The sequence below is a fragment of the Motacilla alba genome, chromosome 1A (genome assembly GCF_015832195.1).
Source record: "Motacilla alba alba isolate MOTALB_02 chromosome 1A, Motacilla_alba_V1.0_pri, whole genome shotgun sequence".
In the NCBI taxonomy this organism is placed as follows: Eukaryota; Metazoa; Chordata; class Aves; order Passeriformes; family Motacillidae; genus Motacilla; species Motacilla alba.
Genome location: NC_052031.1, coordinates 59,020,292 through 59,047,947, shown reverse-complemented (window position 1 = coordinate 59,047,947; position 27,656 = coordinate 59,020,292). Strand labels below are relative to the sequence as shown.

Sequence of the window (27,656 nt, the reverse complement as noted above, 5' to 3'; positions counted from 1 at the left end):
CGGGGTCAGCGCAACACCAAGGGACATTCCCAGGCTGCCTGGTGCAGGAACAGAACTGGACTTCCTGGCGGGTTCTCTCTCTCCTAGACCTCCCTTGAGACATCACCTCTCGTGGCAGCCACTTCCATCCACTCACAGAGCCAGCACCTGTGCAGCACGAAGCGTCCAGCCCTCACTCTGGAGAGCCCAGACTAATCCTCTGAGGAAAACAAAGCCAGAAGGATTTCCCAGCACTTATTAGGCACAACAGCAACAAAAATAGGAAAAATGATGGTGATTGCACCAGGTTTGTTGCTTTAAAGTTTACTGCTGGAGGTTGATTAGGAAAAAAAAAAGTGTAACAGAAGTTACACTATCAAAGATCTCCTGCAAAAATTAGTTATTTTAAGTTTATTATTGCGAAAGAAGTCAGTCTGATATTTGCATTCAGCAGCAAAGAAAAGCCAAATTACCAGTACCTGAATTGCTACCTTCCACTTTGGCAAGCCCAACCACAGGTACAAACTTCTTGTTTGTACTGCCAGGCGCTGTTATCAAAGCAATTCCATTGTGCCAGTCCAGAGATGCAGATTGTGAAATTTGTAAAGGTCAGTTCCTGATCCAGGAGCCTCCGTGTTTTTATTGGATGTGTTCTTCCTTTCAAAGCTCTTAAGGCCTTGTGATAATCCCTTTAACAAAAGGCTCTCCATCAGTGCTGGCTGAGATTAGCACGTTCTAAAATCACTGCTGTGACTAGATAATTTATTGGAGCTGGGGGACTAAATGAATGTTTTGCCCATATGAGAAGTCTAAAGGGAGACCCATGTTTGCCTTGTAAACCAAGAAAATTAAGGCCACCTTAGAAGAAGGTGGTCCTGACTGGGTGAGTGCAGCTTCCTTTGCTGAGCATGATGAGAACAAGGGGCTCCCAAGGACTGGTGTTTGAGTACTGGGAGGAATTTTCTCACCCTAACACATTTCTCAGGCAGAAATATTTATTTAAGGAAGAATTTGCACAGGCACACACTTCGGTCCTTCCCCCTTGGGTAAATCACTCATACAAACTGAGGCACCCTGGGTAAACAGCACGCTGCTTTCCCCCGTGGTTTCCACTCTTCCTGCACCATATAAAGCTGTGTCCTTCTCCCCTCTGCTCTTCCCCAGGAGCTCTCTATCATTGGTACTGAGGCACAGCTGCTGCCGTGAGACACAGAGCTGCTGAGAATTCATAAGTATGATGGAAGACTTCTTTGGCCATTGAAATATTTTGACACACCAAACTATCCTTTTCTGGGGCTATAATATAAAATATAAAGGACAATATTGGTAACTGGGCATCCTGCCCAGTTACTGACACATTATTAAAATTAGTCTTCGAGGCTACATGTAAGTTTTGAGCTTCAGCATCTCTGAAACAATGACCCAAGACTTTGTAAGGAAATGTGACCAATTTGCTTTGCATGGTAGCAGCCAACAGCACAGAGACCACACTGATGTGTTTGTGCTGCAGCACCAGTTCTTCTTGGGAAAGGAAATCTGAAATAGCAAGGTTCTCCTAGAGGTTGGCAGCACATACAGGGCACCAAGAAGGAAGAGACAAAAGTGGAGGAAACTAATCCTTTCCAGAGAATATTAATTATTCAGTGTGCTGATACAACACATGGGACAGCAGTCTAATGTGTCACATGTTGCTGCCCACAGACTGACACTACACCAGAAATCAGACACTGGGGAAAGCACCTTAAAACCTACAAGAACACGATACAGACACAGCTATCCTTTTTCCCATACTCCCTGGAGGATTTGAATGGTGGACTTCAATAGTTACCAGCCAAGGCTGTTTCTCCATGCTTCATTACTTTTCTCTTAGAATAGCTCTAATAGTATTATTAAGTTTCAACTCATGTAATTCTGAGAGCATTTTTGATTTCTTTTGTGTAACACCCTTTCCTCACCCCACTCTTCTGAAATGGGTTTAAACTCACCCCGCAGCACAGAGGGAGAGTGCAAAAATTGACCAAAAATCTACAAGAACATAAAAGGGTGGGGAGTTATTATCTGCACATAGAGGGAAGAGCTTAGCTTTTGTTTACTGAGAATTCTGCTCCCTTTCTACAAGGAGCAGAAAGCCCACACAGAAAATACACATAGAAAACCAAACCAGCTAAGAAAGAGTAGGCTGCTAAGGCAGAGTTCCAAATAAACACCGCTTACTAAAAACATCAAAGAACAAAGCAAGGAACAATACAAAGCCTGGCAAAGGAAAGGTGCTCTCTTTCTCCTTGCAGATCCGGGTTACAGGAGCCACAACTCCAGCAACCACATCATTACTCAGTTCTTGATCAGGTCAGCTGCACAAAGGTTCATTAAATATTTACAGGTGACATTTTTCTGACTTGTGACAACCAGGATCAAGATAACCATCCATTTTCTACAGCCGCTCTGTTCAAATCAGTTTGAGAAACCAACCAGCAAGAAAAGAACAAACAGCAGCAGAGCCCACAGGATCAGAACTGCCAGGTTTCTGACCAGCTACCAATAAAAATCTTACCCCCTGAAGGCAACAGAAAACAGCCAGAGCTAGATTTCAACAAATTCAGCACCTCTTAAAGGGTGCAGGACACAAATTTCAAGTCTAGGAATATAGAGAATAAACCAGCAGTCAATTTCTAATCACAGCAGTTACTGGAGATTTTTGTGAAATGGCCAGGTATGGTAATGAGCTGAATTTTTAACGTGGGACAAAGCAACAAGCAGAAGAAAAATCTCACACACACTGACACACGTTCCCCACATGAGGATGTCTCAGGAGAAACGCTATGAAAGTTATTTCTTTGTGTGTTGTGCAAAGACTCCACTTGCACTAACAAAGCCAATTTCTTGTGAAAATGGGATTTAAATCACACTGCTGTGCTGAGAAGCTCACCACTGCCAAGATAAACAGACACCAAGTCTTAGTTTGTACATTCAGACATGCTCAACTACTTGGCAAAAAGGCTTCCACCACAGAAATTTCAGAGTTAAAAATAGAAGGTGAGCTTGAGAATAGTAAAGTTTTCTTCCCACAATCCTGGCATTTCATTCCTTTTCTGACACATGAAAAAAGTGGGATAGCCAGCCCTGCAGACAGCCTGTTACTAAACCCACATAATTGGTACACTGACAGAAATATAGGCTCCCTTTACCAGAATCTTCCTTGCTGTTGTACCCAGAGGCTTCTCTAAGCTCCAATTTAGCTTTCCTGCCTTTGCAATTCCTGCCCCTCTGCAAGGGCTTTCACCAGGCCCCACAGGCACTGCTGGTCTTGAACTGAAGTATGATGTGTGTTTGGGAACACAGACACAGTGCCCCCAGCCCCACAGAACATAGAGGAAGAGAACAAGAAGGCTGTTTTAGTGAACCAGGACTTGATTTCTTTGGCTGAACCATCTTCTCCTACTTCTTCATGCCTTCTAATTTCTGTGGACAGAGCAATTCCTGCAGAGTAATGAGAAATAAAGTTGAAAGGGTTTCTTTACTGTGTGACACAGGCACAATGCCGTGGTGTCTTCCTCAAACCAGCCACAAAAACAAGCAAGGAAGAGAATGTTTCCTGCACCTTACAGCAGGCTGACAGAAATAACTGAGTGCCATGGAGTTGCCTAGCAGACCAGAATAGCTCTGCCTCAGAGCTGTTCAGAAACGCTCCAAATACTTGGTGAACATGCTGACATTTTAAAAAGAAGTCACCCATATTTATCTTTTGTAATTATCTCCATAAATACATAAAATAAATTCCTGCTTAAGGTCAAAAGCTTCTAAATATCCTGGTTGATGCAAGCAGCCAGGGTTTGCCTCATCAGGTTTACACAAGATGCTAACACAGACAAGAAAAAGCAGAATGCCATTTTCCAGGGGACACTGTGGGAAAACACTCATTGCCTAGTTACAAACAAGGAATCACTGTATTTCACTCAGGTGAGACCATTCCCATTCCATTTCCTCACAGAACAAATACCTATCCATAAAAAAAACCACGAAACCAAACAGATGCTATAGGCATGCTGATTTCACACAGGATTTTCTCACAAGTGAAATGACTTAGTTACAGATTAACTTTGCCCCAGAGTAGCAGAGCAGACATAAGATGAACAGCAAGCCTTTGCCACTGGTTATTTTTGCTGTAACTAGGGCAGTGCAGAATCATTTGGGAAAGCCTACCCTACTGCCAAGCTGTGCTGAACATTCCGCACACTGCTTCCAGTGTGTGCTCAAAGTCAGTGTGTGTTGTCTTTGTAGCAGGTCAATCTTTAAAAGTGTACTAGCTACTTTAAATAGAACTGGAAGGGCAAGAAAACCCAAAGTTCTTGAGTAAATATTTTTCCTTGCTGGCACCTAATCCTAATACCTTGTGCTAGCTCTGCTGTCTCCAACTTGAGCCACGGGCAGAGATTAGCAGGAGCCATTCAGCAGCTGCAGAGATCTGCCAGTTCTGGCCACTCCATTGTGGCGGTGAAGGGAATCCTTGCTGCCACTTCTGCTCCGAGTCTGGAGGAGAAAGGCAGCTCCCAGACTCCAAAACAGACACTGCCATCAGCTCCACCATCACAGCAGAGTGCAAACGAGGTGACCACTGAATGAACAGAAGCTCAGCACATCTGCTCAAGGCCTCCTAGCAGAAAGCTCAAGACAAACCCCAGCTTTTAGCAAACAGGAAAAATTTGTGTGGACCAAGCACAAACTACTTGGATCACTACTGTGCAAGAGCACCATCACAATTCTCACAGCAGTACAACAGGCTCAGATTAAACGAGTAGTTAAAGGAATTAAAGTCAGGATTTTCTCTTTAGAAAGACATTCTTCTGTGGATAACAACCCACTGAAGTAGCTAAGCCTTTGCAATACATCTGATACCCCAGTATGCCAGTGACAGGGGCTTGGATACTTGTTAGAGCTTTAACATCAACCAGAAATAGATGCTGAATTGAAAGAATTGAAGTTTTTGTTAGTACAGACAATGTGCACAAGGCATTAAAAAATCCCCAATGTTTTGTAGGGGAAAGAGCTGCAGACTATTAATGTGTTCTGCACTGAGATCAGAGAGAGATGAGATACAAAATCCCACCAGCTCTGAAGGCAGGAAATTGTCACTTCTAATATTTTTCTTTCCCGGTTCCATCATGTTGTGTTACAATGGGAACGTCCCCTTCTCTTTTTTTTGTGTAATAGAATTAAACACCTCTTAGTTGAGCAACTTCTTATCAATAATACAATAATTCTCACTGTGACAACAAAACGCAGTGAAACAAGGGCCACTCCCACACTACGAATCCCAGACCCGGAGTGTTTTCATGTTTTCCAGGCGACTCCCCGAAGGCACAGCCAAGGCAGTCGCTCCTCCAGCTCCTCCTGATGGCAAACCATGGGCACAGCACCCTAACGAGGGACGGGATGGGAATGCTGATGTCATCCTACACCAAACACCGCAACTAACAAGACCTTAGCAGGGTTTAGTGAAAGACAATACCCTAGGATCAGCCAAGGGGCAGATGCAAAGGCACAGGAGGCATTCTCCGGGTCTGTGACAGAAATCTTCAGCTGAGCACTAGTCAAGGCCAATGGTTCTACTTTAAACTCACTGTCCAGCTGGCTTAGAGAAGGAAAAACATGGAATGACACCATAGAACAGAGGAGGGATGTCAAAAGTGAGAGGGGATCAAGTTGGCAGGCCCCGCAAGACAGGAGAGAGATTAATGCAGACAAGGACAGAAGGTTTAGAAATTGGCTGAAGATGCAAAGAATGACTCCCCATTTATATATTCATCAGCTCAAGAATTGATACAGCTGCCTGGGATACCTCTCCTTTTAAGAAGAAAAAAGAAAGTAATCCAAAAGATCCTAACAGAGAGAAAGCACATGGGAGAACAAAACACACAGAAGTACCCTCTAGGTAACAAACCTTTTATTTATTTCTTAAAGAAACTACAGCAATATATGTGACTACAGAATTATGAAGCACTGAAAAACCAAAGGAATGAAATGGCCTGGATCCAAGCACTAAGGACATCACACCTTTTCTCTCACCGAGCCATCACTCAGAAAAATCACATTATCTGAAAAGAAATTTAAAAAATTAATCTTGAGCATTATTTTGCCTTGTGGCAAGCCTTCACACCATGAAGCCCAGATATTTATGTTAAAATAAATTGTTAAGATGTGGATTTTGGAACAGAATACTAGTTGATAAAACAAAACAGTGTCCAATACAAGGTTGCTCCTCTATCTCCCCTGAAAGCAGACAATTCAAGGTGGCCATACGTACTATGAAACAAGTGTGCTAAAGCTGATGAAAAGCTGCTGAACAGTGAAAGACACTAAAAACATTTAAAATAATGGTTTAATTTTTTGACTACAATTTCCATCAGTTACAGCTTATTTCCCTTTTCTTTTGTCAAGTTCACTCTGCACTATATACTGTACTATATACCATGTCAACAGCCTGTAGGACTATGGGAAGCTCCTACTTCATCAAACCTAAGGAATTTCTGAAGTGTCTTGAGACTGGGCCTCTTGAACAAGAAACCATTAGGAGAATACTAATTAAAAAAGAGAATCGCCTTTCCCTTCCAATAATTTATAGCACTGCTAGCTTTTAAAGAGGCTGCAGAGACATCCAGGAATATGACTGTTACATGATTGTTCTTTTTCCTTTTTTTTTCCCTCTCTTTTTCCTCTGTTCTAGTTTTTTTTAGACATACTCGTGTAACAGAAATATTTGCTCTACTACCCAATTAATTTATCCCTCATTCAAAAGGAACACAGGAGCAGCTCTATCCACAATAAAGATGCTGCAGGATGCTCAGGCTATTTAAAGGCTTAAGGAAAAAGCTGAGTTTAGTAGTTTTCTTTGTTGTATCAACCCAAGGCACAAGTCTACTCCTTATCCATTCTGTGGGGTAAGCAACACCAACAGTTTGCAACTGGATGCTCTCACTTTCTGTGTGTTCACAAGCAGTGCCAGAGGAAATCTGCTACACACTATCCATTCTCTCAAAATCCCTGAGTGTAGATACTGAGGATGAAGACAAACCAAGCTTCATTTCAGAAGTCCTCCACCCCCTCTTTTCATTTTAAAAGGGCAAGGAGCACCTTGGTGCTTTGCTTCTTACCTGCTATAATTGTTGTGGCCTGTCGCCTCACATTGTTTTTATCTGTATATTCACCATAATCTATCTTCCCTTCAACAAAGATTCGAGAACTGAAAAAAAAAGAATTTGATTTTGGTCAGAGAACTGTGCTGCTGTTTTCCACTCTGTAATCATAGAATGGTTTGTGTTAAAAGGGGATCCTAAAGACCACATGTTCCAAACCCCTGGTCATAGCAGGAATACCATCCACTAGATCAGGCTGCTCAAAGCGCCATCCAACCTGACTTTGAACACTTCCAGGGATGGGGCATCCACAGCTTCTCTGAGCAACCTGTGCCAGGGCCTCACTACCTTGACAGTAAGGTTTACATCCATATAGCCAACCTAAATTTCCCCTCTTTCACTTGGAGCCCATGACTTTGTCTTATTACTACATTTTCTGATGAGAAGGCTGAAGTAAGAATCTGCTTCAAAGTACACAGGCTTTTGTATCAGTTGTTTGTAGCTGCTCTGCTAATTTGTTTTATGGCACCTGTATCTTACTACAGTTCCTGGTCACCATAATTATTACAATAATCCATTATTAAGGCATTAAGTCCTCACCCCCATTTGTTATTCACTTACCCCTTCCTCACATACTGATAGGTGACATCTCTGAGGCCTGGTCTGAAGACAGAGATCCTGTGCCATGTCGTCTTCTGACTGACATCACCTAAGGTACACAAAAGTAACAGAGCTGGATGCCAAATCCTCTTTGTGATACAGGACTCAGTTTCAACACACTGGTATTCTCAAATTATGAGAAGTGATTTGAAAACAAAAGTATACTAGCACTCCATCTCCCACTTCACTCCAGAACTAAATGTTCCACTTGTCCATGTCCAAACAAATTCTTGTGCAGAAGCACAGCTCAAGCCAAGACATTGCTTTTTCTGTGAGACAGTGCTCATGCTATTAATTTTTTCCCCCTCGCACACTCCACACTGAATAGAATCTAGAGAATTAAGCATCTGCAGATGCAAACTGATGACAGAATCAATGAGAAAATTATCTTTTCTTTATTTTTCTCATCCTGAAATACAAGTAAGAGTACAGAACCTGCTATGCCTCCAACACACCCCCACCAGTGACAAACTGCCCACTCAACACACTCTCCCCACTTGCTGAAGAAGGCCAACAGCAGATCTCTCTTCAGTATATTCTGCTGGGGATCAGTAAGACACACACAAATGCACCAGCATCTCTGCTGAGCTCAAAGGAACCTTCCTGCACCCCAGAGATTTGCAAGTGTGCTGCTGCTGGCCATGCAGAAGTGACCTGGGACACGTTGCTCGTGCAGACTCACCTCCCTGGCCCACTTCGCTATCTCCTGTCCGCCACATCTCATTGGTTGCAAGGGAAAATATGGTAACAGGATTTTTTCCTTCCACTTGCCTCATGATAGGGTCCTGTCCAACCCGACCAAGCAGCTGAACACGATTCATGGCTGAAACAAGAGATACCAAACACGCAGGTGAATTATGATGCTTCTAAACATGGCAAGCCATCAGTCAGCAGCTTTTCTCAAGGGCCAGGATTACAACTTTCTGCACCTCATGAGCACTTTTTAAGTTCTTGTGACATTTGGCTTTTTCAGGCTCCAGCAGATGGTTGACTGTGTCTGCACTGTCATCATCACTGTGAACTAACTGATTTAAAAAGCCAAATGTTCTTTATTCTTTCTGTTCCATTTCTTTCACAGATACATCCATGTATCACTTAAGATTAAACTGCATTTATTTGACTTTTATTTGTTTCATAATGATAAAACACAATGCACAGCAGTACCTTTGAAACAAAGTTGCATTACTGTACTCCATCCTCTGAATGGGAGAGTTAGTTTTTACACCATTACCAGGCTGAAGCAGACAGTCTATCCCTTCTCCATGTTCAAGGACAACTGGAAGAGGTCAGGGAAGTATCCCTCACGCATAATGAGCATGTAAAGTGAATAGTGAAGGCTGAAGTACCCTTGCAGCAAATCCTGCTGGGGCAGCAGCACACATACAAGTGCCCCATTTACCCAGGAGTCTGAGAAACAACCACACAAGACACCTAAAGGCAGGTGTTAGAAACCATGCCAACAGCAGACCCAAATCACTGCCACAGATAAAGCACAACTATCTGCCCTACAGAGTGGCAGTCTTTGTCAGGGCTTTCTTCTTTTCCCCATAAAGTGCTGCTTCACCTGACAGAGACCAGACAGGAAGCCACTCAAGACTCTGTGTGCTTGAAACAACACCTTCTTAGGTGCTACACTGAAGAGCTACCATTCCTACCTGCTTCTCTACTGCCCTATTTCAGATGTCCTAAAACTGAGATAAACACAACGAGTAACAACTAAATTGCATCTCAGGAGGTACTTACATCTTTCAAGTACCAATGAGTTAACCGTATCAGAGTCATGTCTTACAAACTGGCGTAGCACCTGAAGGAACAGAGAAATGTGAGTTTCCAAGACACAGACTTTGAACAGCATTCACAAGCCTTCACACCTCATTTTCTGAGCACCTGCAGAGGCTCTGCAAGTATGTTCTTTGCTAGGTAACTAATGGGGGACCTGAGGAAAGAAATATGTTCAGCCAAATGAAGCTAGTAAGATTACTTTAAGAACATCTGGTTAAATCAAAGTTAAAGAGTTGCCTAGAAAGAAGTGTGGCCCAAAGGTGTAGCTCCAGCAGTTATTTTGAGGACATACAGTAACTACTGTTTTTCTGTAATATGTAAATAAGAGGGGAGGAGGTTTGTAGGAGAGTGGGGGTTTAGTTGTTTGAGCCTTAGTCTTTGGAAATAAACAGGTCTGATGGTTATGCTTTGTTTCAGAGATTAACCAGGTGTGCCCAAAAAGTACATCCATCCACTGGAATGAGCGGTGGATGCACTGATACCCTTATTCCCAAGACAAATCCAGGGCACAAAGTTCTTAGTACTGCAAGTGGGAAAGCTGTAAGGAAACTGCCATCATTCTAGCAAATGTTCCATCCTAGAAGAAAGGAAGGTGGGGGGAAAGCCCAGAAACACTTCTGCTAGAGGTCCACGTGCAGGAAATGGAAAAAAGGCTCATTTCCTAGAACAGGTTGTTCCAGAGCTCACACTCTTTCTCCCCAAGAGCAGACCCAGCGCTGGCACCAAGGCCCCGGCCAGCGAGCACGGCCAGGCGAGGGCTCCGGGGCGCTCGGCTCTGTCCGCCCCTCCCCTTCCCGGGGCAGCGCCGAGCGCGGTTCCGCGTCCGGAGGCCGCTCCAGCCTCCCGGCGGGGCGGAGGAGCTGGAGCTGCTGCTTCCCCCGCCCCGAGGGCACCCGGGCCCGCAGCCCGAGCGCGCCCCGGCCCGCACGGCCCTACCTGCCACGCCGGTCGCCGCCACATGCTGCCGCCGAGCCTGCGGAGGGAAAAGCAGGGCTGAGCAGCGCCCCAGGGAGCCCCGGCCCGGCCCCCGACCCCGCGCCCTCCGCACCTCTCCCGGCGCCGCGCTCGCCCGCCGGAACAGGAAAAGGCCGGGCGGGGCTCCGGGCGGAAACGCGGCCGAGCAGCGCCTGCACCGCGCCCCGAGCCCATGGGGGACCCCGAGCAGCGCCTGCACCGCCCCGAGCCCACGGGGGACCCCGAGCAGCGCCTGCACCGCGCCCCGAGCCCACGGGGGACCCCGAGCAGCGCCTGCACCGCCCCGAGCCCACGGGGGACCCCGAGCAGCGCCTGCACCGCCCCGAGCCCACGGGGGACCCCGAGCAGCGCCTGCACCGCGCCCCGAGCCCACGGGGGACCCCGAGCTCGCGGAGGGAAAAAAAACAGCCAACAAAATTCCATCACTCCATCATCGGTTAAAAAATGATAAAACCTTTATTCGCACGAAACGATAGGATCGAACAGTTAAAAGCCAGCATGAGCAACATCATAAAACAAACCAGTAAAACCTGGATATAAGAGAGTTACCCAGCGCTCCCTCATAACAGTGCAGCGCTCTGTCCAACCAACACAAACAAGCGACAAGGACCCCCAAAGTTACACTTAGCGGGGAGACGGGGAGGGGTGTATGAGATCTCAAATACAAAATACATACAGCCATTAACACGAGCAACTCAAAAAAAGCTGAAAAAGCCCTTTCTAATTGCCCTCATCTTTGCTGAAAGGCTGCAGTTCACAGGCAGGCAGCTGCACCATGTGTGAGTTACGGGAGGGGAACTGGGTACAGACAGACCCAGCTACCAACACACTGCAGCTGCCTCCCCCATGTGAACGAGGAGTCCTCCCCGATTGACAGAAAACGAGTCGGGCATCAGGGACTAACTAGTCTGTTAGAGCACACCCAGTCACAAAAATTTTGTTGCTGAAATTTGAAAGAATGTTTTTCTTCAACTCCCACTCCTTAACTCAAAGTATTTCCTATGACTGTGTCCCCCCTCAATGAAACACCACTCGAGCTGCATCCTGAGCCCCCCAGGACAGCTGTGTGTAACCAGCCTGGCTCCTGATGTGTGGCTAAAACTGGCTGCCGTAGTCTCTGCCTGCTTGCTCCTAGAAGGGACCAGCTGTAGATGCTGTCTCCCTGTACAGTCATTATCACTCCTCTAAAGACATAGTCAGCCCAAGTGTTAAAACTACAAAATCACCAAAAAACAGGGCCCAACTCAAGAAAGAGGGAAGTGAGTAAAGAAGATGTCATTCTTTTGTCACTGCAGAGTTATACTGAGTCCAAAGCAAGGCCAATTACACAAGAAATTAAACAGGTGAAGGACTGAGGACAACCTTAAATCCCATTATTCAACACTTGTAAGTCAGTCATTCTTTTCTCAGCCAATATCTCATCATAACTAACAGGGGAACAAAAAAAAAGGGGGGGAGAGAATATGGGGCATTGGTCTGTGCAGACCCTCTGCTTTCACAGGGCCCGTCAGCAGTCTTTGGACAACACAGAAATTCAGAAACCCAGAGTAAAGCTAAACGAGCGACAGCTCTTCCCTCCCACCAGACGCTTGCTCTTCTGCTTAGAAGAGGTTTCAGACTCTTGTAACTTGGCACTTCCTAAGGCTTGGTCCTTCATGAGGGTCTGGGCAAGGCGAGCTGCTTTAAGTTCCCTGCAGGGGGGAGATGAAGGAAGAGGAAAGGAAGAAAACGATGTCATGCATGAATCCCCAGCAGCTACAGATGCAAACTATGAACAATCTTGCACAAGCGGGTTACTGTAACACACCAGCACTGCTGGAAGCGGGCAGAGGGTACCCTCTCAGCCCAGAGGGTAATGAAGATTACTGTAGCTGTCAACAGCGTTTCTGTATGAAAAGGTAGGAGCTCTGAAGATTTACAAAAAGAAAACTATGTATCGGGTCAGCAACACACTGGCACCGGTATGAGGAACATCTGGCTCGGTTTTTCTCCCATTGTTTCAAATAGTTGTGAGTGCTGAAACTTAGATCAATGATGCTTCTTTTCCATTGCCTTTCTTCCCTTTCTGGTACTTGCTGTTCTTCCACAGCATTCACTCTTCTGTCTACACAGAAAAACTCCTCCCCAGCTGACAACTGCACTTGGAGGGGTTATGGGGCATTTCTCAGATCCCAGCACCCCAAAACACTGCTGCCAACAGCAGTGAGAGGGAACAAGGGACATCTGCCACCACCTGGTATTTCTCTTCTTTCTATGCTTAGCCCAGTATCTCAGTGCATTATCAATTCCTGATCTGCCCACTGGCTGCAGGTTGTATCAGCATTTTGCATCACCAGTGATTGCAGGAAGTGCACAAGTTCACTGTTATAACTCAGCCAACTCCTCCAAGCCAGAGCTGAAGTGCAGCTGCTGCCTGGGCACTGCAAGTCCCTGTTTTACATCCCCATCATCCCCCCAGCTCCAGGCACAGGAACTGGCTGGGGATTTCTGCACATGCATTCTCCCAGCACTACCACCCTCCATTCAAAGCTGGTGACCAGCATGGTTGTGCCCACACCTTCTCCCCTTCAAGCCCAAGCCAGCCCTACCTTTCCAGCATGGCAGTCTTGCATTTCTCCTTATTTAGCTGTTCCTGGAGCTGCACAGCTTTTCCACACGAAGGACGGAGAACAGGGTGTTTGGTGAGAGCCGTGGCAGAAGGTCTTTGTGCTGGGTCAGGATGGATCATGAGCTAGGAGGCAAAAGAGTTCAGAGTTTAACGCTCCAAGCACATGCCAGCTGCAAAAGCCATCATCCTGTCAAGACTACTTCCTCACCTTAAGGAGCTCAAGAAAACTGTGGGGAAGCTTCTGGGGGATGTGTGGGACGTTGCCTTTGCGGATGTGGTGCCACAGGGCCCCGTTGTGAGGCAGCGGTGCTGTCCCAGCTGCCAGAGCTACCGTGAGTGCCAGGGCAAAGATGTCTGCCTTGGGCAAGTAGCAGTATTGCTGCAGAGAGAAGGGAAAGGTGTTAGAAAGGAACATCTTGCTACACTAAGCAAGGCCGAGTTGGGGTATGAGCTCAATAAGAAACAGCCAAGCAAGTGTGTGTATACAGCACTGCCTTCACCATCTCAGGGAGCTGTTTCCTGCTTTTCAGGATGAAAAGATTGGCAGCAGGCAGTAGGACTAACCAACAGCACATTGGCTCTCAGCCAGCCATAAGGACCTCGCAGGCCACGTTGGGATCACTGCAGTAACTCCAGAGGATGGCCTAACTCGTGTGTACCTCCAGCCTCCACCACAAGGCAGTAAGCTACCCATGCCCAACTCGAACTGAAGGCTGCACCTGATAGATTGGGCCAACGGTTCTTAAATCCATTTGCAGCACAGATACTGTCCCTTAAATACCTGAACTGACTAACACATCCAAGCTGGTTGTTCTGATTCCCTTTTTATTTGTTGGCCAGAATGTCAAAACTGCAGTCAGTTTAAGAGGTGTTGTGTCTCCCACCTCTCACCACTACTTTTTCAGTGTTTGTTTTACAAGGCATCTGTCTGGGAAAATATATTCCTCAATAATCACATCCAGTAGTTTCATCTCAGCTGGATATGCCAATCAAATGTCTTCAAACTGATAAAGGTTTTGTCTAACTGATCACTCAAGGGGAATAGCTGCAGTAATCCAGTGATAGCTACTTATGAAGTATTTACATATTAAATAAATATTTACATGATAAGACCCACACCACTATTGTTCATGATCAAGTGCTAATTTCACAGATTTCACAGCCAGACCAGACAGAAGAAAGAGGAGATAAGGTGAGGAACAAGTTAGACTAATGACTGCTCTACAGTTGATCTCTCCCCACTGCCCTGCTCTAGCAGTTTCACCTCTTGCAGAATTTCATTGGCCAAAAACCGTCTGTCTCCTTCCTCCACCTGAGGGTTTGTTATTGATGTCACATGTCCAAGGTCACCTGAGACAAAGAACAAACAGCTGTAATTAAGCAAACTGAAGTCATTCTCCAATAAAAGCCTGCACTTTATAGGCACCAACAGAGAAGTACTGAGCAAGAGAGCAAGACTGCTCCTAACTCAGGAATCCGCACTTGGAAACAAGCACGTGAATTTTCTGTGACTTGTCTTCTTAGAGGAATTAATTCTGGTGAGTAATTGGGGCATTCATGACTATCCTATCAGTTCTGTGTGCAAGTCTCTTCAGCCATAGGACACAACAGTCTCAGGCAGTAATGAGCAGCCCTAATCTTAGGCCAGCTGTAAAGTAAGCTAAAACCCACCAATCTTATACACCACACCAGGAGAAAATTCATCTTCACTGTCACTCTCCTCCTGCCCAGCAGGGCCTGAAACTGCCAGCTTGTGACAGATGAAGATATTACCTGCAAGACAGAGAAGTTTAGCAACAAGGTGATACCGGTAGTCAGGCTGCAGCAGCCTGACAACTTTGTCAAAATCCCACTTGTCAAAGTAGTTTAGCTTTGCAGCACATGTACACATGCTTCCCACCCAGTAGTCAGCTTTCTGCCCAGCTCACATTTAGCCACAGAGCTGGCATAAGACAGTTGTATCTTGTGCATAAAATATCCAAGTGAAATTAGCTTTCCCCTCCCTCTGCCCTCTGTGGGAGAAGCAAAATTTCAGCAGGAAAAAGGAGTTCACCCTCTAAGAATATTAACTATGTGACAGAGGGGAAGCATTGCCCCAGAGGTGACCATCCTGAGCTGCAGAGAGGAAACCTTGTTACTATTTTTGCAGGAACTTAATCACCCCAAGGTAGGTAAACACACAAAAAGCAAGTCTTGTGCAACAAGACAGCAGTAAATAAGGAAGTCCCCATCTCCCCTGGCAGCCCTACCTGCTCCATCAGTATGAAGGTGATTCCCATGAGCTAGGATTACAAAGGTCATGAGACAGGAGTAAAATGCTGCCAACTATCAGAGAAGACTCAATTTTAGAGCAGCAGTAGTGGCATAAATCAAAATAAAAATAAAAAACCAAAGCACCACACAAAAGACAATGGCAAGGTCCTCTTTTCTTTGAAGCACTACAATCAGTCCACTCAGAAGGATTTATTACAGGTCCTACCCCTGAGGGTTCACTAGGAAAACACTCCACAAAGGAGGAGGGCACTATGCTTACTAGGTTTGATATCCAGGTGCACAAGGCCAGAGTTGTGGATGTATTTTAGTCCCATGGAGACTTGCAGCAATATTTCCTTCAGCTCTCCTTCTGGGAAATACTGCCCAAGCTTTGCATTTTCCAGAAGCACATCTTGGAGACTCCCACCTAGGGGAAAACAGTCAGTCTGAGACCTGACAGAGGTTTTATAGAACAGCACGTTTGAAACAGCTTAGCTGCCCAGAACACTTGGAGGCTTGCTAGTGACAAACCCCAACCACAGCAGCTCTGTGTGCTCTAGTGAGCAAATTTGGACATCACCACTTGGCTTCAGCCTTCCCACTGCCCTGGAATGCCCAGCCTGCTGCTCAGCAAGGATGATCAAGTGCGGTTCTACCTCCAGCCTCCAGCTCTACATCCTCCAGGAGGGCTGACCTGTTAATGATGCTGGTGCTGCTGCAGGTGAACAACAGAAAAATTAATTGCTTCTGCTGGGCTTAGATGCAGAAAGCAGGTGTAGGAATTATGGAACAAGGAAATTAAGTTCCCACTAGCAGATTTTTGACTGAAAAGCATTAACATTCTACACAGTTTAGTGGGTCTCCATTGAGACAGTATGGATATTTCGGAGATAGAAGATATCATAGCCTCTGTCTCCATCAGCTTACTTTTCACCACCTCTCCTTTAGCCTCAGATGTTCAGCCACCAGAACACAAGCAATACACTGATGCTGCAGCAAATGAGCACATTTCATGGTTGCCTCTACCAGATTTTAGAGCAATACTCCAAACAGCTGTCACCACTGTTCATTAAGCCCCAAGACTACAGGTGCAGTCAAAAGATGAACATTACATATTTGCCTTCAGCAACTCTGGTAGCTAAAGGCATATTTTCCGATTTTCCAATTTCTCTCAAGCAGTGGTATTGCCAAGGGCAAACTCCAGTAGGAGTTTGCCACCCTGCCTGCAGCACCCCATTTATACTTTGCCTCATCATTTACTCCATTCCTCTGCAGCTGTAAACCCCTTTCTTCTAGTCAGGATGCAAGGTGCCTTCGTCCAACCAGTCACTACCCACCTCCATTAAGAGGAGGCTCTTGCCAAGATACATGGCCCTTAAATCAGCAGCTCTTGAGTCACTCCTATCAGGTGTTACCTGGACAGTCCCAGCACAACCCTGAGCATCAAAATGGGAAATGCTTTTCCAGGTCAGCCAAAACAGAGAAACAGTTTTCAAATCCCAGAAATACAAAATTGCACTGCTTCTAAAACACCAGCACCACTCAGAGCTTCACCTAAATATTATGTGCCCTAACTGGATTCTCCACAGAAATGCAGCCCCAGTGCAGTTTGCTTTGTTGTAAGCCAAAACACCCACATTTAAGTACAAAAGAAGGCAACTGTGCCCATGCTGAGATCTCAGCCTTGAGTCCAGCTCTTACCATTGCAGTGTTCATTCTGGATAATCATGTGATCGTCCTCTGCCCAGGCCGAGTAGTAGCGCACGACGTGGGGGTGGTGCCCCAGGACAGCGTGGGCATAAACCTCACGCAGTGCCAGCTGCCTGGGGGGGGGGCACACATGGAAGAAGCTGAAGTGACAGGCTGCCAGAGGCTACCTGGCACCAGGAGAAGAGCCCTGCTTTGCAGCCTGAAAGTCCTGAACCCCTCTGTTCCCCCTTTCTCTCAGGTTTTGACAGACAGACTGGTTCTCCCACCTGCTGAGGCAAAACCTGCCCTTGCTCAAATGCTCTGAGCAGCTTCAAAGACTGCTTTAGCTACAGGACACCACAAGCTGGTCAATACAGATAAGAGTAGCGCTGGCCACACAGCAAGGCAGGGACAGCAGTATGTCTGTCAAACTTCTTGACAGTTATTGTAAAGAAACTGTCTGGATGGACCCAAGGCGTTCAGGTATTCCATCCTCTCACTTTGCAGTGCATGTGGCATCTTCCTTCCCTAGACATTTACATCCAATAGTTGCATAGTGGTATCTTCCCCCACTCTCCCAGCTGTTACTTGGAAGTGCACCAGTAGCCAATTTTTGCTCATGGCACCCATCAGATACTTTTAGTTCAACACTCCCTCCTTCCCATCACACCTCTCAAGAACATGCCCATCATTTCAACTGGCATTTTCCAGCAAGCACACTCACTCATCTGAGGATCCTGCCAGAGGCCTTTTGGAGCGTTTGATGGCATAAACACATCCATCAAGGCGTTTGATGCACTTGTAGACAGAGCCAAATTCCCCCACACCAATTTTTTCTAGTTCCAGGAACTCCTTCTTATAGCGGGAAACCATATTGCTCGCCTTCAGAGTATATCTCTGCAAAGTGACAACAAAGCAAAGACAAATGGGAGTTGAAAGACTCAATAGCTGTCATTGTTTTAGAGGTGAGTAACACTTGCTGTCACTAAACACCCACATTGCTCCCTCTCCCATTCGGGGTGTTCATCCAGGCATATGTGCAGGTGTTTGGCCAGTTCTTGAAACAGCCCTTTCAGTTCTTAAAATTTTCTTTCACTTATGTTTTTTCTGACCACTTTAAGGCCACCTTCCCTGAGTTGGCCAAGTTGCAAGGCTGTTTGGTTGGTTTTATATAATCAAGACTTGTTAGCCATAGAGGTAGAAATTGTAGTTAAGGAGAAATTTAGTCTAGTTTGCTGTATATGCCTAAGCCTCCTTGGCTTACTGCCATCAAATCCCTTCTCCTGACAACCCATACCAGTTCCCAGACCCACAGCTGATGGAGTCAGTCAGGGATTAACAGCAGGCAACAAAAAGGTATTGGCCTAAAGACAGGACTTGAGAAGACCTTAGATCCTATTGCTTGTTTTGAGCTCAGGAGAGGAGCTTGGTGTGTTGGCTTTGTGTGACCCCAGCTGTGCAAGAGCAGCTCTGCCCTGGCAGCTGAGGTTGCCTGCTGCCAAGGCCATTCTGTATCAGCTCAGGCTCTGCAGGTTTGAAGCACCAGCTGTTGGCTAATGGCAGATTAGCTGGTCTCAGTGTATTTGTTTGTACTCCCACTGATATCTCACCCAGAGACACTTTTCCACAAAGAGTTGAAAGCTGGCAGAACTGTTGGAACATAATTATTGCTACAATAATGGCCACTAGGGATCTAGGAACTTCTGGTACTGCTGGGAGAGTGATGCCTTCTGGCAAGGAAAATAAGTAAAGATAAGCACTGGAGCATGAAGTGAACAAGAGTGGTCTAAGTGATTTTTCTCCATCCCTTACAGGGACAGCAGCTCATGTTGTTCAGTGACTTCCACAGAAACTGCTGTGATTGCTGTAGTTTATGGTACAGAGAAGGAGGTAATAGTTGGTCCTCACAGCCAGTAAAATGTGGCTCACACGAAACAGCAGCCCTTCCCAACAGGTTGCATTTCACAAGGCAGCTATATTTTACACTATCTTTAGAAGTGTGGCAGTAAAAATACTGCCTAGTACACAATTTTATACCTATATTACATACTCGATCTCATTAGCAATCAAGCAGAATAGTAGACCAGTAATAGCCTCAAGTAACTTGAGGCTTTCTTCCAGGTAAAACAATAATTGCGGCAGCCCTGGATGTTGCCTGGTGGCAGATTTGCTCTGCAGGTGTAGTTTTTCCAGGGAGACCATTTGCCTGCAATCCCAGTCTCCTCGGCTAGAGGGTACCGTTATCCTTCCATAAGCCTGGCTATTGCAGTTACAAAGAACAAGTCCACCTTTTCCAAGTTTGTAATCTCAAACCCATGTTAACAAAACATTCAGCCTAGATCTTTTCTGTCATAGGTATTCATCCTCTGGAGCGGTGCCATGGTTTATACTCCAATAACAGAATAAATTCCATCTAACACCAAGCTTTTACAAACACTCTGTGGGAGGAAAATGTACAGACACTCACCTTTGTGGGTAGCTCCTTTTTAATCTGGCTTCCTGGATGAGGATCATTCCTATAACAGAAGATTAGGAAAGTCTGGTGTCTCATTTCAGTGCAGCAATACAACTGGATTTGAAATTAAAACATCTTTCAAATGAACCTCCAAACCTTGCTTCACAGCCTAATCATGTATTTTATAGAGTTGATAAACAAGTTTTCAATTGAGGTCTTAAAGACTGCAGTCCCAGGTTAGGAATTCTTTGCTTCTATTTAGGAGGCCTCCACAAAGTGATTTCAGTACTGCTCACAGGACAGAGTGGCATTGTCCAGAGGCATCATTCTCCTGGCCTCCTTATTACTGCTGAAGCTGCAGCCATAGCACTAAAGAGCTGTTGATCCCCCACTTACCTTTCTGAACAGAGGCAATGATTGATTTTTATTATACTTCTGTTACCTTTATACATCTGCTAACATTTACTCTACACCAATGGATACTACAGAAGGAGATGATTCATTGTTAGCAAATAAGTCCAGATACTGAACATCTCCATTGCTTATCTCCTTCCAACAGTCTGATTTCAGTCTGCTGCCTAGGAGTAGCTCACTTACAGCTCTCCTCCGGCCTTCCGCTTGCCGGTAGGATGAAAGAGGGTTTGTCGGTAGGACTCTGGTGTGAAGGGATTGATGTTGACAAGAGAAGCTTGGGAAGAGTCCTCAGAGTCAGCACGAGGAGTGAGCCTCAGATGTCGGAAGCCTTTGGTTGGGACCTTTGTTGCAGATGAAGGAAAAGCTGTCTTCGATAACAGGCTCTGTGTTAAGAAAAAAATAAGTGGCAAATAAACCAGGACATTTCTTGTTGCTATTTCAGAATAAAATTCTTGTTCTCCTATAACTCAAGGAGAACTCAGCTCCCTTCCTTGGCATAGCTGAATCATTAAATCCCTGCGTCCCCACAGTTTTCATTTTCCACAAAGCATTCCTTTGTTAAACCCTTTCATATTCTATTCCCTGCTCACTTGGGCGAGGCCTGCAGAGCCATTTTGGCAATCACAGTCCTCAAGAGGAGCCAGCTGCTCTCCTTTCCCTCCTACAGAGAGGCAGAAATTGCATCACATGTTGCATTAACATGGAAGACCTAGTTCTGCCAGGCATGGACCATTGCATCAGTTGAGTCAGGACAGGTTTGTCAGGAGATGAGCTAGAACACCAGCCAGATTTCCCAGCACTAAATAGCATTAGGATAGGGGAAGTTGCTAGAAATATTTTTTTTACATGGCTACTAGCAAAGCAAAAAGAACCCATTTCTCATCATGAGAGTTTCAGAAATTTAAGTTCAGAAAGAACCTCTGGATCACTGACCTTGCCACAGAACACAGGCCATTGTGTTTCACTCACTAGTCCAGAACATTGGGCCATGGAAAGCACAGACACCGGTCTTGAGCTGAAGACCAAGATCTACTCACTGTTTTGACTCCTTCAGTAACCGTGAGCTTTTAAAAATACATTTGGTTTTGACTTGTTTCAGCTCCAAGAGAGTGGTATACAGTCTAAAGGATTATTTAACATCATGTTTTCTTCTGGTTAAAAGCCCGTTAAGAACACAGAAGTCTCCCTGTTGAAGATCAAGGTACTCCTATCTCTTTTCAATCCCACAGTGGTCTCACTGTTATGATCCTGGAGCCACATCTGGTGGCTCTGTCTGCAGTTTTACACAGGGCTCTGCTCTCTCATCCTTTCTATCACTTCCAAATGTTCTAAAGAGAACACTCCCAGATTTGTCTACATGCAGATTTAGGCCCTTTGGAGCCCATCTTTTGCAGCATGCTTGGAAAACAAGACCTTCATCCCAGGAGAGAAAGGAAAATAAATGGCTGATTTCATGTGATTGCTGCTTCTGGGCTACAACATGACAAACTACAAGCAGCATGTTTTGAATCACCCAGCCAACATGTTATCTACACAATGCACACCCTGAAAGCAGCCTTCACTACCTGCAGCCCATCTGGTCTGGAAAAGATTTTTATACACCTCTATTGTGGTTTAACCCCAGCCAGCAACTAAGCCCTCTGCTTTTGAACCCTTTGCTCACAACTGCAATGCCTTCCTCAGTGGGATGGGGAGCAGAAATAGGGGAAAACAGGTACAGGCTGTAGGTTGAGAAAAGAACAATTTAATGATTAAAATAAAATATTATAATTATTATTGCTACAAAAAGAGAGATAAAACCCAAGACAGACAAGTGATTCACAATTGCTCACCACCTGCTGACTGATGTCCAGCCCATCCCTGGGCCCTAATCAGCCCCTCCTGGCTAATTTCCTTATGTTTATACATTGAGCATGACATTCTATGGTACAAATGTTCCTCTGGCTTGTTCCTGGCAGCTGTCCTGGCTGTGGAGCCACGCAGCTGCTAGTGCTTCTGCTCACTGGCAGAACATGGGAAACTGAAAAGTCCTTGACTTTGGGTAACCATGTTTAGCAACACTGTCCTTAAGCCCAAAATCACAATGCAGTACCAGTTACTAGGACAAAATTAACTCCATCCAAAGCAAGAACAACTTCTCACCTATGTTAAGGTGAGATTTAGGGAGATTTCTTATAAAGGGTCACTGCAGGAAATTTTTGGAGTGATGCCCTTTAGACTGCTTTTCCCTAGAGAGTGGCGGGCTATTCCTCAGTAAATATTGCCATACAGTCAATCATATAAGGCCAGAGGATCATCCTTCTCTCCACTTAATTAGGTTTTTGGAGGAGGACAGAAGTCAAATCCTAGCTCAGAAGCATTAAAGTACTGATCTTCTGTGTATCACTTAAGCAAAGGAGCAAACAATCTATCAGTAGAGCGGGAACATTGAGAGAAGACCAACAGCTACGCTTCACTGCAGGTCTGGACTGCTTGGAGCCATGCACACACCAGAAATCACCTAGGAACAGAGAAGCTGGTGCCAAGTCTCCACCTGTGCTTACCCAAGGCTGGGATCATTCTCCCAAGAAACTGGCTCAGTAGCTAAGTTGTATTTTAGGACGGTGACACAGGTGAGGAGAGGCTAACTTCCCTCCACGAGCTCACCTTGGCTTGCTACCCCTTCCATAGGAGATTTGCTGCCCTGAGAGCAAAGCCCTGCTTTCTTCAGATTGGCTGAGCAACTGTTTCACACAAAAAGAAATACTGTGGCACCAGACAACAGGCTGGCTGGAGCTCGCCAGTCTTGCCAGGCAAAGCACCCATCCCAGCCACAACTCCATTTCCAGTTTTCAAGACAAAACCCATTAGCATCCAGAAACGTGCTGAACAGAGCAGCAAGTGCAGCTGCCTTCCTCCAAGCTCCCCCAACAATAAGCTTCTTGAAGGGAGATGCTTTTGTCTCCTACAGAGGCACTGCAGACCTGCCATTACCTTAGGAGTGTGTGGGGTGTCACAGAGCTGCAGCTTTTTCCAGGTGATGTGCAGTGGTGTCTCATGTTTACTCCAGCTCTTGCTCACAGATGGGGAAGACTTCAGGGTGGGACTCATCCAGGCTTTTGTCCTGCTCAGGAAAATCTCACTAAGCTTTCTCTGAGGGGTTGCTGGCAGAGGACTGCTCTCTTGCCATTTCTGGAACTCTGAGCTTCTGGGGGGGCTCAAGCTCAGGGAATCCTCCTCATTTACACTTCTTTCTTCACTCTCTTCACCACAACTGGAAAAGTCCAGTCGCTGAATGAATTCATTGTTGTTGTCCCAGTCATCCATGTTAGCACATGAAACAGAGCAGGTAGAGCTGATACTGGCCTGTTTTGTTAGGGAGACAGAAAAACAGCATTATTTACAGACAAACTATCTTCTTCCTTGCTTCATCAAGGGTATCAGTTCTGCTGACCACACTCTGCAATCCCACTTACACAGAAACCTTGGTCATTCATCAGTGTAACTAGACAGCATTGTTTAATGAAGAGCACCCCAGAAGTACTAGGTACAAAGCCATTCCACTATGTAAAAACAGATTTTTGATTTTTTGCCTTATTGGCATAAGTCAGATACAACTCAGAAGCCATTGCCTTTGCTAGTATGCTTCCAAGAGAACTCCTCCATCCCCTATTCCCATCCCACAAGGAAACACATACTAAAGAATAACACACAGCCTCCACTTGCTCTCTTCTACATTAAATTTCTCAAACAGATGGGAGAGAAAAAAAATTCCATGCTACATACAGCTGTAAAAGCAGAGGGTACCCCAAGGAGTCACCAGATACCCCACAGACAGCCTCTCTCCTGACCTGGACCATTTATAACCACCCCACACCTGAGCCAATGCTAATGGGAAACATCTGGAGCTTGGCAGCACCTGTCCACAGTTGCCTGGTGGATGAGGAGTTCTCTCTGGATGTGGATTTGCAGGGAGCCTGACTCCTTCTCAGTCTGAGTCATCTCCCTGCTCTTGCACGCTCATCCCTTCTCCAGCTTCCTGGGGCCTGTAAAGGGGGTGATGTTTGCTGACAGCCTGTCTGCTCCATAATCCCATCAGAGATCCAGGCTTTGTGGCCTTTTACCTGTATACTCCTGTGACCATGGGGCCCTGTGTTTCCTCCTTTAAGTCGGAATTTCACTTCCTGCATTTAGGTAGGTGTTAGTTTGGGCAGGCGTTGCAGCCTGCATGGAGAGGTCATTAGCCTAATTTATAATGTACAGATTTATGAGTGTATCATTTATAAGACTTCAGGAGTGAGTCAGGAGCCATACACAGGTTTCAGTACAGCTTCCCATTTAAGGTTTCAAAGGAGAGGAGGGAGGAGCTGTGCTGGGGAAGGCAGCCCCAGAGGTGGGGTTGCTCTGTTGCTCCCTGGGAGCAGGTTGATGTCTCCCCTCACTGCACCTCTTTGTGAAAAACAGGAATCTTCTGAGTCTTTGGCAACCTGTGTTTCAAAGTGGGACTAGAGCAAGTTTTAATTGGGAACAAGGTTACAGCAGCCTTTTCTCCTTAGCCTTGAGGAGAGCTGCCAGAGGACGTGCAGAGATTGGAAGTGGCTGCATCCCATAGGAGATGGGTGCTTGGCACAAGCAGCACCTGCTTTCCTTTGCAGACATCAAGGGCAATTCCCAGTGGAACACACAGGACCACATTGGTCTGAGGTCTCTTGTCGGAGCCCAGGACAGTCCTCTGACTGCCCTGGATGGCTCGAGCCCCAGCAGGGGGCTCAGTGACCTTGGCACTGAGTCAAAGACACCTGTGCCTTCGATTTTAACCCATGGAAAAAAATTAGCAGCTTTGTGTGAAGATTTACAAGCCACAAGAGTTTAAATGGAATGATAGTTAATTTGTCACAGGGTGAAAAAGTAGAATTTTGGGGTTTTTAGAATGGGGGTTCAAGAGGCAAGATGGAGGAATCTGGGCATGTCCTGTCCTCCTTGTCCTTCTTCTTGTCCTCCATCTTCTGCTGTGATGGTGACACTTTTGGATTGGTTTAGAGACAGACCGTCTAACATAGGTGATAGGTATTGGAAAATTATTGTAAATAAAGTATATGTAGTTCTTAGTATAAAAAACTAACACTGCCCCAAGGGCGGTCAGTGTGCCACGAACCGACTGCCAGACAGACCTCAGCAGGTCAGAGAAAGAATGTTATAGATAAGAGAAAATAAACAACCTTGAAAAGAAGAACCGATGTATCTCGGCTCCTTCTTCGGTCTCGGGGCTGGGAAAAAGAGACTTTCTAACACCTCGGGGTCATCTTGACCTCAGAGACCCCAACAGTCTCTGTGCTCTCCTAACCCGTTCCTCAAATGAAAAGTATGGCCTTATGGGTCTCTGAAATTGCTTGTTAAGACTGTGATGAGCAATTCATTTGAGACAGAAATTATTTGTATCCAATTCACTGAAACAGCCTCAGGAAGACACGGCAGGAGCCCAGTACTGGTTGCACCTGGCCCAGAGGTTGCAGTATTTCTTGCAGGCACAGGGCTGTTGCTGCCATGCAGCCTCTCTTAGCCTGAAATGCAGCTGCTGCATCTCCCTGTGCCTTACCCTGAGCAAGGTCCAAAAGCCTGGCAGTGCCAGCACAGGCTGCTTTCTGCTGTGACAAGCTGTGTCTGCAGCATCTGGCCAGCTGAGATCCAGGGCCACTTTAGTACTGCTGTGATCTGACTGCATTCATCAGATGTTCAGTACCTGAAGCATTAGATTTAAATATATTAATTCTGAAGAAATAACGCTTTTAGACACCATGACTACATGTTTTTAATACCCAGAAAGGAAATTCCTTCTGATCAGTTTTCAGTCCCACCTTAAATAATTTTTAAACTTTTTTCCCTCACTCAGGATTTAGATGAACTATCCATTTTTCTGTGGAGGGATGTGATATGTAAAGGAAAAAACTTGGACCTGCTGTGTAAAGAGACCCCAGCTTGTTCATCTTGCATTTTAAAAATAATAGCTACCACACTTCAATTTACATTTTTCCTGACTGTTCAAAGACCTGATGACAATTTCCTGAGCCCTCAGCTGGAGGGAAAAGGTGTTCATTTTCTTTTGAAGTAGAGTTTTTATTTCTAAAAAGGTAATATTATCTTCCAGCCTAAATCATTTCAATTTTGGTGAAATAATAAAACAGTAGAAAATGTGGTCTTTGTTTTTTGCATGTGTCCAACAAAGAGTGTGCCCTCAGCAGGCCCAGATTGCTGGCCAAAGCCATATCAATTGCTCTGGTACCACCACGTCCCTTGTCCCATGGGATTTTTCAGCAAAGCCGGAAGCTCAGAGCGTGATGATGTTTCACACATCTCAGAGCCAGCACTGGCAGCCCCTGCTCTCTGTCACTGCTTGCTCTTCCTACTGCATCCCCTCCCTCATGCCGGGGCAATACTGGTGTGACTGCACTGCTGAGGGGACCAGGAACAGCTCTGCACCACAAATAGCTTGTGTGGGTCATGAAGGAATTTTTATTTGGGATTTGTTTCCTGCCTGGATTGCTGGGGGACAGACACTTGACATTTGTAGCAGCACTACTGTGGAGATGAAGATAGAAACGAGCTGTCACTTCAGCGTCACCAACATGCAAAAATATATTCATCCAAATGAAGATTGGCACTGTCTATACAGTTAAGGCAAAGCATGTGGCCAAGTATTTGCAGAATCTGGCTTTTCTTTACACAGTAACAAAATATTGTGCAGGGTTTGTTTCTTTTTTTCTTTACCAGTCACCTTCTATGAAAAACTCCATCTGCTAAAAACCACCTACTCTGGTCTATAGCTCTGCAAGTAAACTTGTGCATGGGCTTTGCGAAACAAAATGCCCACTCGGTGTTGGAGCTCTCTGAAATGAAGCTCACAGCAAATGGATGCTAATGTTACCAAAAAAAAAGAGAAAAAACCCAAACCCCACTGCTGAGGAAACTGGATGATGGGTTTCTTAATGGGGTACTGAACACTCAGAACTGCTCAACAGGAAAAAAGTTAGACAATTAAGGCTTTTATGGCAGTATCTTCCTTTTAATTGTGTCCTGCTTAATTGGGCAATTCAATTAATCAGAAAGACCTCGGGAACCAAGTTAATCCTAGTGACACTTAATGACATTGGTGGTGGCATAAGGAGGACGGTAATTACAGTAAGTTGGCTGACTGTAGAGGCCTTGGTCATGTTTCTGTCCCCATCTTTCAATCTGCTTGTTCCTCCCAAAACTGTTTCACATTCTTCTATAGCACATATGTACATATATATACATATATATATATATATATACACACATACCAGTATACACTGGATCAGTATGCCTTCAGATTTGTGGCTCGAAGCTTCCACCACAGCCATTTGAGGGGGTGCGAGCCTGCCCCCGTTGCTCTGCCCAATTCCCGTGGCTTTCCCAGCAGGACGGCTTTAACGGGGCTGGGGGAGGCAGCTGCTCGGCGTCGCTGTCACAGCCTGGGGGGGACAGAGGGCGGCCAGCTGGCTGTGCCCTGCGCGAGGAGGTGAGGCACGGGCAGCGGACCTGTCCCCAGCCCGCCGTGCCCCTCCAGGAGCCGGAACCGGAGAGCCCCGGGCCGGGTCCTCCGCCGGCTACCCCGGGCGGCTCCGGCCGCTCCCCAGCGCGGCGGCCCCGCGGCCCCAGCCCCGCCCCGCCGGTGACACCCCCGTGCTCCCGCCCCTCGCTTCCCGCCCCCCGC

General features: G+C 45.9%; 2 protein-coding genes across 2 annotated transcripts; both read right to left on the bottom strand.

Annotated features, from left to right (window-relative positions):
- Positions 1-5,905: 5,905 nt before the first annotated feature.
- SSBP1 (single stranded DNA binding protein 1) lies at positions 5,906-10,619 on the bottom strand. The gene is made up of 7 exons (XM_038155418.1): positions 10,600-10,619; positions 10,488-10,524; positions 9,513-9,573; positions 8,452-8,592; positions 7,731-7,818; positions 7,128-7,216; positions 5,906-6,071 (listed from the first exon to the last, which is right to left on the bottom strand). Exons 2-7 carry the CDS (start codon positions 10,509-10,511, stop codon positions 6,025-6,027), a joined length of 450 nt encoding a protein of 149 aa, XP_038011346.1. The 5' UTR covers positions 10,512-10,524; positions 10,600-10,619; the 3' UTR covers positions 5,906-6,024.
- A 1,380-nt stretch (positions 10,620-11,999) lies between these two features.
- WEE2 (WEE2 oocyte meiosis inhibiting kinase) lies at positions 12,000-27,653 on the bottom strand. The gene is made up of 12 exons (XM_038153996.1): positions 27,244-27,653; positions 22,919-23,290; positions 20,129-20,328; positions 19,544-19,592; positions 17,801-17,973; positions 17,089-17,210; positions 15,668-15,814; positions 14,806-14,907; positions 14,399-14,484; positions 13,343-13,513; positions 13,115-13,257; positions 12,000-12,217 (listed from the first exon to the last, which is right to left on the bottom strand). Exons 1-12 carry the CDS (start codon positions 27,301-27,303, stop codon positions 12,061-12,063), a joined length of 1,782 nt encoding a protein of 593 aa, XP_038009924.1. The 5' UTR covers positions 27,304-27,653; the 3' UTR covers positions 12,000-12,060.
- Positions 27,654-27,656: the final 3 nt, after the last annotated feature.